We start from the raw sequence: 17,568 nt of genomic DNA on the forward strand, positions 1-17,568 counted from the left end.
CGAGAGAGAAGAGTGTCAGGAGTGTGAAAAGCACCCCTTTTACCCTATATGGGTCAACGGTTACATCATACTCGGGTCTTTTGGTGGGCCCCACGTGAACATTCAATCCGTCAGCTATCCCTTACTTCAGATTCAAATATCATTCTAAAAATTAATTTTTAAAAAATAAAATAAAAAGTGATTCAAATTTTAAAAAAAAAACATTTAATATAATATTTAAAATTAAAGGCGTTAAGTTGATATTGAGGAGCTTAAAACGTAGTTTAAGAGTCAACAGTTTTGCACCGAGTAATGACTTCAATCGGAATTGTGCTGAGCAGAAGAGCATGCCATTAACCTTAGACCATCAAAGAATCAACGAAGGAAAAGCATCAAGGCTCGTCATAATGGGTGATTTCTGTGAACTTTCTCCTCTTGAAGCCTCCTTAAAAGCCTAGTAAACAGCAGTTCTAGTTGTTGGATCCTGTCACTGCATTAGAAGCCGATAGGATTCGTTGGTCGTCTCGTAAGTATACTCATATCCGAGAGCATGAGCTCGATCCTTGAATTCTTGCATATCGTTGCCAGGCACTTGGATGCCTACCAACACATTTGCACCAGCTGCTCCCTGTTGAGAGCAAAAATAACCTGTAAATGAGTTGTTGTTTCCTTCTATATCAAGCAACAACCGTAGTTTGAATCTTGACAAAAGTTCGAAAATCAACCAGAAAACTGTTTGGACGCCCATTTTGAGATGTTCTATAGTTTGTTTGCCAGTTAGTGGAATCAAAATTAACGATATGCGATAATTCAATGGTTAATGAGAAAACAAGAGGAAAGTACCGAACCTGAGCTCGATAATGGAAGAGGCTGATATTCCAACGCGGACTAAAGCAATCCAAAAACTTCATGAGAGCACCTGGCCTCTCGGGGAATATGAATCGGCAAAGTAGTTCATCTTGAACATTTGATCGACCTCCCATCTGAATAAGTAATAAAGACAAACTTTCACCTATCAATAACAAGAAACTGTTTGTACAAATCGCACAACACAAATGTAACACATCCAACGATAACTTCAAATACAAATGTGTACGTATATAGATCCAAGAATCATACAAGTATTAGCACAAACATAGATAGTATCAAAATTATCACCTAATGGAAATTAGGTTCCTTTCCGATATAACGCACACTGACATGTAACTTACTTTCTTTTGACCTTTTAACAAAAAAGGATGCAATTTACATTTTTTTGATATAGCAAAGTTAGGAATGTCTGCATGGTGATAAGATAATGATCCTTGAAAGGGCCATCTGAAGCAATTAATGGAGTTCCACTCATCTTTGATTATTCACCCTTCTTTATATCATATAGGATATTCTCAATATCCTAAAGAAAATGAGAAGTACATAATTTGTCCATGATATATTGGAAATCATGGCATCAAATTACATCATAAGATTAAGTAGATTAATGCCCGAGTGACTTACAAAGTATCTGAGGTGATCCTTCGCTAAGTCATCATTAGTAAGATTGATGGTTTGAAGTTGTGCAGATTTCATGCGGTTCACCATGGCTCCCAGTTCTGTCTCAGTATGAAGTCCAACACTGCAGTATCAAATTCCAAGTTCCATTTTAAAGATAAAAAATAGTCAAATATTTTTATTACCAAATACCAATAAAAACTGTAATACTAACAAGACATCCGAGGTTGAAATAAGAACTCAATAAGATACATAGGAACATAGATGCCCTTTCCTTTCCCTTTCCAAATGACAACTTCTTACTAAGGGTGTGTTTCATAGGAAACAAAGCCTAAAATCTTACACTAATATCAACATTCACTTGCCTGTAAAGAACAAGAGCATTTTCTCTATGAGACTCATATCTGTATTTAAACTCGGTTATATTCATCGTGCCAACCTGCAAGGCACTCATATGCTCATAAATAACCGAGTACATAAAGGCCAATCAATCACCAAAGCAAAAACTTAAGAAAGTACCAGTTTACAAAACATCTTGAAGCTCCCATGCTCCTCTGGTAGAATTGTTGCAAGTACAGCTTCTCGTTTTCGACCGACATCAGCAAGTTCAGTTACCAACCTCAGTCTGTCGAAGTTCATGTTTGCGCCACTAGTTATTGCAACAATACTTGCACCTTTCAGCCCATAGTACTTGCAGTATGCCTCTGCACCAGCTAGAGAAAGAGCTCCAGCTGGTTCTAGGATGCTCCTTTTCTCCTCAAACATATCCTGCAAGAGAACAAGTCAGTTAAAAATCCAGCTGGTTCTAGGATCATATGTTACTTTCAGGATTATGTATTAGCCATCAAATCAATGCTTAAAATCAACTATGACTGTTAGTTACTTTGAATTCTTAGTAGTGATGACATGCAAACAATAGTTACGCCCTCGAAAATTCTTAAAAATACTCGCTACATGCATGAGATTCAGACATTTATATCCAGTACATTGGTATTAACGGATAAGGCATTTACTTAATTTGTACAAAGGAATAAAGGATCAAAAGCTTATCCTTTCTTTTTGCTTTTGCACCAGAAGAATTTTGCATTGAATACCCACACATAAACCTATTGGCAAAATATTGGGGCAGTTCCACAATAATACAAATGTAAGATAATTACCTTGATAGATGCACAGATTGCATCACGACTGACAAGAACCACACCGTCAACAAGTTCCCGGCATAAGCGAAATGTTTCTTCTCCAACTACCTTCACTGCTACACCATCAGCAAATCCACCAACTTGATCTAGCATGATCCGCTGACCATGATATAAAGATAATGCCATTGCATTGGCATCAGAGGGCTCAACACCAATGATCTTCACCTGTAAAAGAACAAATTAATGTAATTACACCAGAATTTCCAGGTAAAATGTAACCTGTTTGGTAAATGCTACTTAAAAGCAAGCTGGCAATAAGCATATAACTCAACTCCAGCTATAGAACAGGATGATCTATAATACATATAATTTAATAGCCTCAAAGAGATTGTTGTGCTGTCCTATGGAATTATCCAAGTTCTATAACAAAATGTAAATCAATCAACTAACAGCAAAATATTCTTTGCTAAGAATTCAAGAGTGAGCAGTTAAGTATAATATCAGTTTATATTCCTTGTCAACCAAATATAAATGGATAGGTCAGGCTAATGGTATAATGCTCAAACATTGAAATCAAAGGCTGCACTTGAAATTAAGGATATTATCAAATGTGCAAACCTCTGGACGAACTCGTTTTACATAAGCAGCAATCCCTGCTATTAATCCACCACCTCCAACTGGCACGAATATTGCATCAAGTGGACCTTTCATTTGGCGAATGATCTCCATTCCAATGGTTCCTTGGCCTGTAATAACATCTGGATGATCAAAAGGGTGTATGAAGGTGCGACCTTCCTGCTCCCCGAGCTGCTTGGCATATGACTGTGTCTCATCATATGAGTCCCCCTTAAGGACAACTGTTGCACCTAATCTCTCAACAGATCGCCACTATGATAAAACAAAAGAAGAAAAAAAGAGCCAAAAAAGTGAAATGAACACCGAATGAAGGGAAAAAACCAAAAAATTAATGGTATTCCAGTGAAAAAAGAAACCTTAATTTCTGGTGTAGTAACTGGCATTACAATGACAGCATCACAGCCTAATTTCTTAGCAGCTAATGCAACTCCTTGAGCATGATTTCCAGCAGAAGAGCATATCACACCTTTATCCAACTGCTCTCTTGAAAGCTTAACCATCATATTGTAAGCTCCCCGTAGCTTAAATGAAAAAACCTGTAAAGAAAGCTCAATCGTTAATCAAAGTCACAGAACAACCAAGTAACAAGCCTTTTTTTCTCTTTGGTCTCTGGACAGCCTAATTTATTTTATGTCTAAGCATATAAAAGTTCAAGTTTAACTCCCTGTTGTGATAAGAACAAGTCTAACCGTCATGTAAAGAAACAGAACTGCTAGTAGTGGCCTATTCGATTTTTTATTTTTGATTTTATTTTATTTTACTTGGGAAACTATGCTCTATACTTCCCAACAAAAAAAATAAATAAATAAAGCACCTTTTTTGGCTGAATCAAAGATACAACAATACTCGAATTCAGTCTTGGTGAAACAAGGGAAGTACAGAACTAGGAAAAAAAGGGAAACCCTCCACTACAATCAAGAATATTCATCACATCTTTGATTGAACCACATTACTCATGGAACCCAAGAAAATGAGCAAGCAGTGGAAGAATTAAAGAGTAATAGCAGAAGAGCTTAATATATGGGGAAAACAGTAACAAACCACCTCTGAAAATCGACAAACAGATAAGGAAAGGAACCTGCAAAACCACATATTGTCGATGGGACCAAATAGGTTACGAACGTTCAGTTCAGATAACACAACATCATCCAAAAGACAATGGAAATTGAATTCAATTAGTATCATTTGGAGATCAAATGTAATTGAAATAACTACCGGTTGCAAGTCCTCCCTCTTGAGCCAGAGATTGGCCCCGAGCCTCTCCGACAGCTTCGTGGCCAACTGCAGAGGGGTCTCGATCGCGACGTCGTATACCCTCGAGGAGAGAACATTCTTCAGATACTCCATCGGCGTGAGCGCCCCACTCGAGCGTTCCTCCTCCGCCGCCGGTCGGGTCCTCTCTGAGATGCCCCCAAGGGAGCCACTTTCGTACTGCAACGAGTCCGCCGCGACCTTATCGAGTGGAAGGTAGATGGATCCGGCTACGGAGGCGGCTGCGCCATCCTTCCACTGGGTGGTGACGGCGGAAGGCATGATTAGGGTCCGTCTTCCGCATCCACAAGTGGAATCGGCGACGGGTAGGTTCAACGAGAAGGCGGTCTTCTTGATCGCCGCATCGCAGACGGCGAGGGACGGCAGTGGCCGGGCAGCGACGGCGAAGGAGTCCATCGCTCGCAGAGAGAGAGAGAGAGAGCGCGAGAGTGAAAGAGAGCAAGAGAGAGGAGAAACTTCTTAGTAGAAATAGGGCGCTCACGGTAAGCTCATTTCAATAAATAGCTAGGGATTAACGTCAGCGAACAGAATATTTCGGATACCCCGATTCTACCCTCTTTACAATTAATAAGAAATTGTGGGAAGATCGAAAGGGGGAGATTGTAGCACGGTGATAAAAAGTGAATATATTTGTCCTAATATTTTTGTTAATTTGTCTCAGAATTAATACGAAGAAGAAGATAATTATTAGTTTTTAAAATAATGATTAATATATAAAAAAAATATTTATTTTAATTTTATCAAAATTCAAATTTAAGACTTTCTGATAATAACAACTTATGTACTAGTCATTAGACTTATCCTTATCCTTAGAACACATGAGTGGTCGACGGATCCGGTACAGTAGCGCTTCTAATTATGTGTCTGAAATCGGAAGAAATTTGTCACGGACCGTTTGATGTCAGATCGCAACAGTCAGTGTCTAGCTAATAGGTTAACATTTAACACGTGTGTTTTCAATTTTAAATTTATTTTATTTTTGTTTTGACTGATGTCGTGGCGGTCAAAAAGGGTGGCTGATTGGAGAAGCGAAACGTGATTTCTTTGTATTTTTTTCGAATCAAAACCTGATTTCCATTTGTTCAGGATTAGGGTTGACACATAAAGGGACTTATATGGTAATACTCTTAATAATCACACCGTCCGAGTAAGTCACATTAAGCGACTCGTGACTCATAAAAAGTTGAAACGATAATCATAAATCGTCAAAAAAAATTTACTGTGTATATCATTGCTTATTTTAAGATAACTTATTATCATGTCTAATCTTTTAATATAACTTATTATCACGTCTAAGATTTTTTTTTGATGTACATATCATTCTCATCTTTCGATATAGTTTATTACCGTAATCTCTTTATTAGTACTAAGGTCTCTTATACCAAGTGGAACAATACAAAAAGAGATTTGAAAGAAAAAGTATTGATCTATAGAAAATAATTTTATTTTTAAAATATTATCCTTATTTTTATTTTTTTTAGTAGGACAAGACTCTAATATTTTTATACACCTACTTATAAAAAATTGAGAGGGGAAACTAGTGGTTAAATTGATAAGAATAAATACTATACTTAACGAACTCCCTCTTACAGCAAATTACTGTAACAAACTCCTCCTTATAAAAAATTAATTTAATATCATACTTTATCTTAGCCAAACAGTCAAGAAAAGTATACTTTCTATGATTAATTAATGAGAAAATTACTAATAATACATCGCAGTTTAGTCTTGAACTTTACATACCTTATTAATATATTTATAAAAAGTACTAATAAAGTTTAAAATTATTTTCAATTTGATAAAAAATATATTAATATAATTTTATTTTGAGTTGGTTAAAATTAGTGAGTGAAGTACATATTCGTAATAAAATAGTAAGATTATTTTTATTATTATCCATTAATATATTAATAATTTGACCATGCATTTTTCAGTTTTATATGTGGTTTTATAAATTATAGTTTTAATTATGAAATAATATCTATTGATTTATATGTTGAGAATGTTAATACATTGGACCCTTTTATGGAAATAGGTAAATGTATTGAAGTGTTAGGAGATCCAGTGGCTAGCGCATGAGATGTTATCATCATAAGATCTTGTGTTCAAATCTCGATATAGCCGAGGTAAATATCTTCCTCATGCACCAGCTATTATTCCAAAGGCTAGTAATCAACCATGATTTACCTCCTCCGAGTTAGCACTGGGACAAGTTGACGGGGGCGTTAGGGGCAAGCGTAGTCACCTTTTTACCACCAAAATACAATCATGGAATGGAGTTGTTTACCTCTATATGTGAGATAAAACTCCACCGAACATCACATGGGCACACACACACATGCATGCACACCTAGACCCGACCTCGAGCCCGGCCAGTTCTGCTTCATTAAGTGTAAAATCGATGAACCGACGATTAACCGCTAGTTCGACCTGTCGGTTCAACAGATTTTTTTTTATTTTCTTCCGTTGGAACCGATGGCTCCTAGCCATTGAGAGAGGGGGTGGGGTTTTTGGGATATTTTTTTCAATGGTTAGGATCATTTGACCATTTTTTTTATCAATAGCTATGATTTAGTGCCCATTATTATCCAAACACTACAAAAAATACCGCGAATAACGACGGAATATTCCGTCGGCATTCCGTCGGTGAATGAGGATTCCGACGAAAGACCGACGGAATTTTTGATATCGATAAGAATTGGGTCGGTGCTTAATTTATCGACGGAAATGATATTCAGTCGGCAACTACCGACGGGTTAATGTATTCCGTCGGTATATATTAACGACAGAAAACATATCCCGTCGGCAAAGGGCAAACGGATCTTAACGGAGGTTACCGACTGAATAAAATTCAATCGGTAAATTCCCGACGGAATTACCTATTCAGTCGGTAAATACCGATGGAATAGGTAATTCCGTCGGTTGCTCCTGACGGAATACTTAATTCCGTCGGCAACATACTGACGGAATTACCTATTCCGTCGGTATTTACCGACGGAATAGGTAATTCCGTCGGGAATTTACCGACTGAATAGGTAATTCCGTCAGGAGTTTATCGAAGATGTACTGTTTCGCTTCGATAAATTTCCGACGGAACGTGTACTTCCGTCAGAAATTACCGACGGAATTAAATATTCCGTTGGCAATATGCAGTAAAAAATTTGTAATGCCTCCCCTGCATTTCCCACTTATCATATATACAATGTTTATATAATAAAAACCATCACAAAGGATGGTAACACAAACACAAGTCAGACATCAAACACAATCCGTACATCAATCACAATCCATACAATCAACACAACATACAATATACTCACAAACAAATGATAAACTATCTAAAAAACAATACAAAACATACTAATAAGTGGTCATATCTCAAAAATTCAATACAAAACAAAATATAACTATCCAAATATCAAGTACTGACAATCATAAACATCCAAAAGTACTGACAAGTGAAAGTCAAATACAAAATATCCAAACGTACCATGATACATCACCTACACATATATCCAAATATAATCCTGTAAAAGTCAAATATAAGAGATTATAATCAGACTGAATCGATACAAATGTAATATCTAACTCAAAAATTGTAATATATAATTAATTTTACATGTAAAAAATTACCTGGATTATATTGTAGATATCCAATGATAACACGGTGGTGAATGTATCAATATGAACTCCTAAAAAATATAAATCACTTAAGATAAACATCTTATAATATCTAAATAGAATAAATATATTTGACTTAACTAATTTATAAGAAATTTCTTTAAAAAATCAAGTTATAGTTAAACATACCTCAAAAAAATCTAAACATCGGCGGAGTCTGATGGGTCTTGGGTCTCCTCTAACTAGGGCTGCTGTGAATGAGGCTGCTGTGATGGGTCCCATCTAGCAATGATTGCTTGCATCTGGGCCAATGTCTGCTCTTGAGCAGCCCACTTCTTCTCCCACCTCTGATCCATGGTAGTCATCTCAGTCTTCAATTCTTGGTTTTCTTTTCTTAATGACTCCACCTCAGAAGAAGAAGAAGAGGAACTCGTACGACCCCTAGGAGTCCTCAAGCAATCAAATACGACCTTGGTCTGGGAGCCAAGGTCGTAGAGGGAGGAGTTCTTTGTCCTTCCACCCACAACATCATAATAAATTTCGTTTATTTCCTGGGTGGATAGATCCTGTGACTCCCCTCCCTCTACTGGTGGTTGAGATGTCTGAGCAACCCTGTTTGTCATTTCCTCCTGTGTAGAAAAAATTTACAATTTCTATCTTATACATAATTATTAAAGCTAATTATTCATTATTAAAGATTACATATAAATTGCAAGTTAATAATTCAAACCCCAATGTTCTTTGATCGAGCATCAACATATGTGTCATCCTTTCTCTGGTGAGTCTTGAGAAAGATCTCCAGGCAAGTAGGTTGTCTTTCTAAAGAACGCTCCTGCATGCACAAATAAGTTTGGCTAAAATTATACAAGTTTATTAATAAATAAAAATTTGATTTATATAACTTTAAATTAAAATCACCAGATCCATAGTGTGCTCAACAATGGATCGAGATCCTGATGTATGCCGAGCAGATCCGGTACTCGGGCCACCTGGCTCTGTATTCCTATTCGCTCTTGCTTTTAGAGCCTTTGTCTGCCATCTTTCTGCAGACCAAGTGGTCGCCCATGCACTCCAGATCTCGTCGGATACATAAGCTGGTCGTGTGTCATCCTTTCTCACATAGTATAATAGGTCTTTGTACAACTTGGCACAATAAATATTCCAAGTTGCTGCAAATTCTACCTCATGCTCATCCTCCCACATATATTTTTTCTGTAATTAAAAAATAAAATTTTAGTATATTAAAGGATACATATAATGTACATATTCAATTTACTTACCACAAATTCTTGATAATAAAAATCCTTAGATGCAGCATCTACATGTCTCCATGTAGTCCCAGATATGCAGACTCTTTCCTTAAATTTCCGTGTGATATATGTCGATACTCGATGGTCGTCGGGAGTAAATCTACATATAAGCAATATCAAGACATAAGATATATGTTATAAATAAAGAACTTGAAATACTAATACTAAAAAAATACTTACGACTCTCCAACAACCCTAAGGACGGTGGATCCACGGAGTGGTGCTGGAAGATCTGCCATGATACCTTATATCTACAAAAAAAAATTACAGCACATCATAATAAATCTTTACTAACATGATAAATAAGCAACAAAACATGATTGAAGCATTATTAAACTTGTATCACTTGAAACATTATAAATAAGGCATTATGTGCACAATTTCATCTCACGATCATCGTATCATATTACCGAAACTCTCCTCTCCACTAATAGAAATGTGATAAAATTTGATCCAAATTATCTGATCCATGAAACTGTAAACTATTATGATATGTAAATATAGTTTCCAGGTACATCGCAATGCTTATTTTTAGTCTCGCCTATTAACTACGAGATCCTCTATGATGTTGGTATGAGAAATTAAAATGTTAAACATAACTTTGAGCAATTCTTTTTCTAGTTTTCTTTAGTTAAATTAGATATCTAGCTGTCCTATAAACCATTAATAAACCCTTTGTTCTTGTAAACACATTAAATGTCTCATATTGGCAAGTATTTTGTTTAAGCTAGTTTCTGAAGATTTGCATGATAATTGAAGAAATGTAAAGGATGTTCAAGTTATTAAGTTGACTACTACAAAGAATGTTCGAGTTATTAAGTGTCACTACAGTTTGATGAATCATCAAACATCAATAATAGCAATTGGATGTTGTTCCAAAAAGTCATGTCCGCTGCTTTTTGTAAGCTTTCAACGGTCGCTTGCTCACTGCCGGCGGGCCGTCGCTGGGGGCTTCTCGCGGCAAGCCAGCCGTCGCGAGCAACTGCCTACGGCTAGCCTACCGCGAGCAGCGGCTGGGTTGCCGCGATAAGCCCCCAGCGACGGCCCGCCGGTAGCGAGCAGGCGACGTCGTCCATGTGAAAACCAACAAACGACAGAAGAGAGCGAGGAGCATACCTGAGTCGCTCGTTGCGGAATGCGGTAAACAGGAGAGGGCACGAGGCTGCTGGACGTAGAGGAGATCGCCGAATCGCCGGAAAAAATCACCGACAGAGAGAAAGAAACGAAGGTCGCGCGAAGAGGGAAGGGCTCCGTGCCCTAATTGTAATCTGTTTTACCGATGGAATCACGGTTCCATCGGTATTTACCGACGGAATTACAATTCCGTCGGTGTTTACCGACGGAATAAAATATTCCGTCGATAAATACCTCCGGTTAATGGGTCCGCGTTAACCTTTTTTAAACCAAACGGGTACAATTTAGAAATATTACCGACGGACATTACATTCCGTCGGTATTTTCTGACGGAATTAACGTTCCGTCGGTAGGTTATACGCCCGCACCCGTTAAATTGAAATTTAATTGAAAATCTACGACATTTACCGACGGAATTAATAATTCCGTCGGTGATTACCGACCAGATAATATCTCGTCGGAAACCCCCGACTGAATTATATTCAGTCAGAAACTACCGACAAAATTATGGTTCCGTCAGCACGCCCGTCGTTAATTATGGTCATTTTTGTAGTGAAACTTTATAAATAGAGAGCTCATTTCATCATTTTCACACACATATTCTCTACTCTTAATCTTAATTTCGTATTCTCTATACATTTTCGTCTTTATTTCTACGTATTTTCGTTTCCAATTTTCAATTATAATGGAAGGAGGTCATGGAGGTGCATCATTTCGAGCTCGGAAGGGAAAGAAAATAGTAAATCCACGGGAGGAGAACCCCAACATTCAATGCACTGATAATGAGATCGAGCACCTTCCAAATCTGACACCCGAAACACAAGGAAGTACCGATGCAATTACTTCTAAGGTTCAGAAAATTCCTCCTCTAAAGTCTTCTATTTTCACTAAACATTTTAAGAATGTCAGTCTTCCGTTAGGAGAAATGCATGCAAAATGTAAGCACTACAATGTTTCATACAAATTTCAAGCTGCCAACGGTTATGGGTCGTCAAAACGACATGTAGAAACGAAACACCTGACGGAATATGGACTCAACCTTTCTTAAACACAATTATCAAGATTTTCTTCGACTAGCGCAGTAGTACTAATTTCGGTTTATTTTTATATTCGGATAATAAATTAAGAAAATTATTAGCTAAATTTGTTTCCGTAAAACATTTTTCTTTTAGTTTTAGATCTAAATGCATATTTGAAGATTTTGTAAAGAATCTTTTAATCTATGTGTTAAACGTGTTCCTAGGACTACACTTACTCGTATAATTAAAAAATTAGTAAAACCAGGAACAAAAAATTTAATTGATAAATTTAGTAAATTAGATAATAAAGTTTATTTATGTTCCGTTATTTGGAGTGATCATTGGCAAACGCATTCGTATATGGGTATGACTTGTCATTGGCTTGATAACTTTTGAAACCTCTAAAAAAGATTGTTACCGTATAGAGTTTTTGATGAATCACATAATGCTCATAACATTGCACAATTATTATGTTTAATTTTAGAAGAATATGGATTAACTCATAAAATATTTTCAATATCATTAGATAATGCTAGTTATAATATCGCTTGTATAGATGATCTAAAGTTTGTTTGTCAACATATTATTGGTGGTTTATTTTTTCATATTCATTGTGTATGTCATGTTTTAAATTTATGTGTTTAAGATGAATTAAAAATTTTAGAAAATTATATCAAACTAATTAGAATTACAATTTCTTATTTATGGTCTCATTCATCTACAATGAAATAATGGGATAGGTTTTGTAAAACTAATGGAATGAGACCTAAAAAATTTCCACGTGATGTACAAACACGTTGAAATTTAACGTACCAATTATTACAAGATTTATTTCAATATAAAGAATTATTATGTTTATTTTTTACACAAAATACTAATACTAATATATATTTATTTTTACAACAATAGAATATTTGTAGTAGTATTTATGAAATTTCAAAAGAATTTAATGATGCAACCAAATAATTTTTCGGTATTTATTATCCCACTGTTTAATTAGTTTTAGAAATTTTTTTTAATATAGTATTAATTTTAAATAAACATATTAATAATAAATCATCTTCTTGCATCTTAGCTATGAAAACTAAATGGGAAAAATATTTTTATTTTATTCCTGAAATTTATTTAATTGTATTTACTTTAGATCCTAGATTTAAATTAGAAGTTTTACAAATAAATATTAACTTTATATTATGATGCTTTAATTTCAATTAAAGATTCTTCTTTCTCTTGATCCAGTTAATATTATATATAATATTAAAATTTATTTATATAATATTTATAATCAATATTATATAAAATATGGAACACAAATTAATATTTCTGAAATACAACAAACTACTAGTATTAATTTAAAACTTACAAAAGTATAACTTTTATTAAAAAATGAACGAAACATCCACGATGATCCTCAAGTTTCACACAGAAACTTGAGAATTATTTTACAACTTCTTTTAATTTTAATGAAGCAGATAGCGAAAATTTCGATATCTTAAATTAGTGGTCATAGAAGGCTCAAAGTTTTCTCATCCTCTCTGTGATCGCCAGAGAAATTTTAGCTTATTCAGTGTTAACTGTTGTTGTGAAGCAGACGTTCAGTACTGGCGGCAATATATTAAATGAATGACGATCAACTTTGTCTCCCGACTTATTGGAAGCTCAAGCATTACTAGACAATTGCATCAGAGCCGAGAAAAGAATACAAGGAATACAACTTTCAGATGACAAAATTGAAGATTGTGACACTGAATGACTGAATACAACAGGAACAGGAAATAGAAGTGAATGACAATATAAAAGGGTAAAAATGTAAAAAAAAAATTCATGGGCTTTGATTTCCCTATACCCTAAGGGGATACTTAGGTAACTTAAATAAGTACAAGCCTTTTTTAAAAATATTTTTTATTTTTTTAATATAATAATCTTGAACCATGGCGAACCGTGAACCGGTGGTTCCGAACCGTGAACTATAACTGTTTTGGATGGTTAAGGTTAGGAGTCAACCTATCAGGAACCGTCGAACCGATGATTTCATATCGTTGAACCGTCGATTCTGAATCATAATCAGGTCTATGCACACTCAATCCTATGCTCATCATATGGACTCCACCTCACACCAATCATAAAAACGTACATTATCCATGTCCATGCACATCACATAGACTCCATGCACATCACATAGACACCAGTAGCTAAAAATCGAAGTTGAGGTAAAAGCTTCTAACTATGCACACTACATCAAAAACTCATCATTGCATCACAAGCAAACCAATCTAACCTTGGTGCACACCATCATATGGTCAACAAAATATTACACACGGATTACAGCACATGGATTGAAGTGTAACATCATGTCAGCTTGAGATCCACCATCCAACACACATAGATTTGAATCTTCCAAAACAACCAATCAGCATTCGGAACAATGCCTTGAAATCGGTATTTATTTCTAACTTCTCACACATAATAAATTAGTTAGAGATACCTAAATATCGGGTCTTCATCTTACGATTTCCACCCTTATAATGTTTCCTAAAAATCTACTGCAAGTTATCAAAAGATTGGAGATTATGATGGATTTCTAGCCATTGTTTTACCTTGCTCCAAAGGGCATAAGCAACCGAGCATACAAAGAATAAATGATGGTTTGATTCTTCTTGTTGTTGGCATAAGACACACTCCTTATTTGGTTCATACATCATTCTATCCGTGGTTCTCAAATTACCATGAGCAAGTATCCATAGTATGAAGTGATTCTTTAGTATGATTTCCAGCCTCCACACCATTGAATTCTATGGAACTTCTGGTCCCCTTGGCATGAAAAATTTGTAAGCATTTGTAACTCCTTTCTTGTTTCAGATCTCCAAGAGCCTCTTGATCAAAGGTGAGTCTGAATCTTTCTTTTGTCATGTCCAAAAATCTACATCTTTTATATAATAGTGACGTACCCACTTAACCCAAAGTGGATTTATTTTTTCTTGAATATTCTATAGTATTTTATTCAATAATGCTTCATTCCATGCTAAGAGATCTCTAAGCCCATAACTACCATCATGTTTAGCTAGACAAATATTTAACCATGCAATAGGTGGATGCTTTGAAGACCAAATAAATGTGCGGCAAATGTTTTTATCTTATCAATTACACCATAGGAGTTAGGAAGAATGGAAAGTAAAAAACATGTCATACCTTGAAGAACTGTGCCCACTAGTTCCAAGCGGTCGACGTAGGATAAAGTGTGCTTAGGCCGTGAGTTGATTTTCTTTCTAATAGCCTCAAGAAGTGGCTTATAATTTGCAATCCTTAGTTTCTCCGTAGCTAAAGGGATGCCTAAATATCTAAAAGGAAATTTGCCTTCTTGAAAACCCATAAGTTCAAGCAACTGGTTCCTCATGGTAGTGTCTACTCCCGCAAGAATACTTGTGTCTTTTGTGGATTTGCCCTAAGTTTCAAGATCCCTCTAAAGTAATTCAAACAATCCACTAAGTGGTGTGTAGATGATTCATCCGCTCTACAAAATAGCATAAGATTATTGACATATATAAGATGTATGATACCCACCTCCTTACACATAGGATGAAAATGAAAAGAAGGTAACATGGAGGTTGTCTTTAGCTTCCTTGATAGAATTTCCATAGATAGGCCGAATAGAAGGGGAAAGAGTGGATCTCCCTATCGTAGTCCTCTTTTACCACTAAAAACCCCACATATGCCACCATTGAAAGAAATAAAATAGGATACCGTGGAGACACATATCTTGATCCATTCACAAAAGCGTTGGGGAACCCCTAAACCAACGAGACCGGCTATAAGAAAATATCAATCAACCATATCAAAGGCTTTCTTCAAGTCTGTAAATGAGATCCTTTTGCGAGCATACTTCCGAAGTAATTCTTGAGTTAAATATATATTATCACCAATAGAACGCCCTTGAATGAATGTCACTTGAGTCGGATCTAATAAGAAATCCAAAACATGTGATAGTTGACTAGCAAGTATTTTTGATATAACTTTGTAGAAGACATTACAACAAGATATTGGTCTATAGTCTGAAACACCAATAGTATGATCTCCTTTTGGCACTAGTGAGATGAAGGAATTGTTGGTGTTGGAAGGTTGCAAACATAGTCCCACATTGAAAACACATGGAAAAGATCATGGGTTTATAAAGAGAAAGATATCTCCATTGGCATGAGGCCTTTTGAGGAGAGCCCAAGAGCAAAGCCATGAGAGTCTAGGCCCAAAGTGGACAATATCATACCATTGTGGAGATATCTAAATTCTTTTCGATCATACAGGAATGATTTCATTGCTTGAGGATCTTGTCATGTTGAAAATAATTCTTGCACAATTACAATAAAATCATTATCAACAATATCCCATGAAGAAATAAAAAATTTTGAACCATGACCATCCGGTCCCTAAGCTTTTCCGCATCCAATATCATGTCCCTGGCTTTGATTTCTTCCACATCAGCCAACTTAGATCGACCCAATGTTAACTTCCGCCCCTCAGGAGCATCGTTGTCCCATGCATTGCACACCTTTTTTGACCAAGTAAACTATGGAAATAATCAATAAATTCCTCCGCTACTTCACCTATACTTGTGGTTTGTTCCCCACTCCTTTTCTTGAGCATAATAATTACATTTCTCTTGTTATATATTTTCACCACATCATGGAAAAACTTTGTGCATTTGTTCGCGCTTCTCAAGTAAATATTCTTTGCTATTTGTTGATAAAATTATTTTTCCACTTCCATTAATAGAATAACTTTCTTCCTTATGTGACTATACTCCAAGGGGATTGGACCACAATCAAGAATGCCTAGGTATTTTTGATGATAATACGATGACTTAAAAAAAGAGAGAGTAAGTGTCTAGGTATTTTTAACTTTTATTCATCGGAGGTGGTCAATTTGACCCAATAAAATTTTCTCATCGATTATGAGGTAAATCTAGGAAACATGGGTTGGACCCAGAGTGGGCAGTTGCCCACACTAGGCTCGGACAAACAAAAACTATTAGATAGTTGTTGACGATGTGAAATTGAAATAGCCTCTCTTTGTGCTTTTATTGTTTCTATATATCAAAGTTGTTGTATTTTTTTCCCTTTCTTGGATCTCGAGCTTCCGTTGGTTATGCCTTTTGTTCACAACCTTCTATTCTGGTAGTCAAGGGGTAATAGCCACTGCTCTTTATTCTTTTAAATTTTTTTAGAATTGGATTTAATGGCTAAATCCCAATAATATATGGTTGATTTATGACCTCGTTGTGATTTGTGAGTTGGAGTCAGTCACTACCCTATCAGGCAATTACGTCAAGACTTGTGAAGCGGAGAACTTTAGCCGCAACACTAATGTCGGGCCTATCACTGAAACTGAATTAAGAGAGGGTTTCCACAACTTGTTCGTCGACAATAGCCGCAATTTGCCTACACTAAATCAATATCTTAGCTCTGCTTTGTCGGGAAACACAAATGGATCATAGGGAATGGCCCAACATCAAGAATGGTTTGAGCACAATCGATGTTTATTTGCATTGCGTGGGAATCGAACTCTCATTGCTTGGGAGTTTCGTTCATCCATTTTTATTGTTTGGGAAACCCGTTCGTCAGTTTATATATATATATATATACTGCGCAATTTTCATAACATATTTTTTTATTTTATTTTTCTACTATAGCAGTGATGAACGTTAATCTATGTTATAACAACTATGGAACCGTATCTGCTATAATATTATTGTAATTTGTTCAATCACATTGTAGCAGTTACTATAGGATTGGTGCATATGTGAGAGGGGGGTGAATCACATGTATTTTAAAAAAAAAAATCTATTTTTCATTTTATAATCAAAGTGCATAGCGGAATAAAATAGAAATAGAAATGAAAAGAACACAAAGAATTCGAACACAATGAGTTACTTGGTTTGGAGCCTTCGATGACTCCTACTTTAAGACCTACATC

At 35.8% G+C, this 17,568-nt stretch overlaps 1 protein-coding gene across 1 annotated transcript; it reads right to left on the bottom strand.

The window, feature by feature from the left end:
- Positions 1–203: 203 nt before the first annotated feature.
- Positions 204–4,991, bottom strand: LOC122005849 (threonine dehydratase 1 biosynthetic, chloroplastic-like). The gene is made up of 9 exons (XM_042561071.1): positions 4,461–4,991; positions 3,602–3,781; positions 3,228–3,497; positions 2,628–2,834; positions 1,987–2,235; positions 1,833–1,906; positions 1,474–1,591; positions 828–962; positions 204–607 (listed from the first exon to the last, which is right to left on the bottom strand). Exons 1-9 carry the CDS (start codon positions 4,911–4,913, stop codon positions 467–469), a joined length of 1,827 nt encoding a protein of 608 aa, XP_042417005.1. The 5' UTR covers positions 4,914–4,991; the 3' UTR covers positions 204–466.
- Between the last annotated feature and the right edge of the window lie 12,577 nt (positions 4,992–17,568).

This window comes from Zingiber officinale, chromosome 7B (assembly GCF_018446385.1).
Source record: "Zingiber officinale cultivar Zhangliang chromosome 7B, Zo_v1.1, whole genome shotgun sequence".
NCBI classification, from domain to species: domain Eukaryota; kingdom Viridiplantae; phylum Streptophyta; class Magnoliopsida; order Zingiberales; family Zingiberaceae; genus Zingiber; species Zingiber officinale.

Bases quoted from the DNA above. Each gene is read 5' to 3' on its own strand.
- LOC122005849 (XM_042561071.1), bottom strand. From the start codon at position 4,913: ATGGACTCCTTCGCCGTCGCTGCCCGGCCACTGCCGTCCCTCGCCGTC. The intron at 1,907-1,986 runs GTACTTTCTTAA...AGTGCCTTGCAG, and splicing joins TCAAGATGTTTTGTAAACTG to GTTGGCACGATGAATATAAC. The intron at 608-827 runs GTTCGGTACTTT...TGCTCTCAACAG, and splicing joins TCTTCCATTATCGAGCTCAG to GGAGCAGCTGGTGCAAATGT.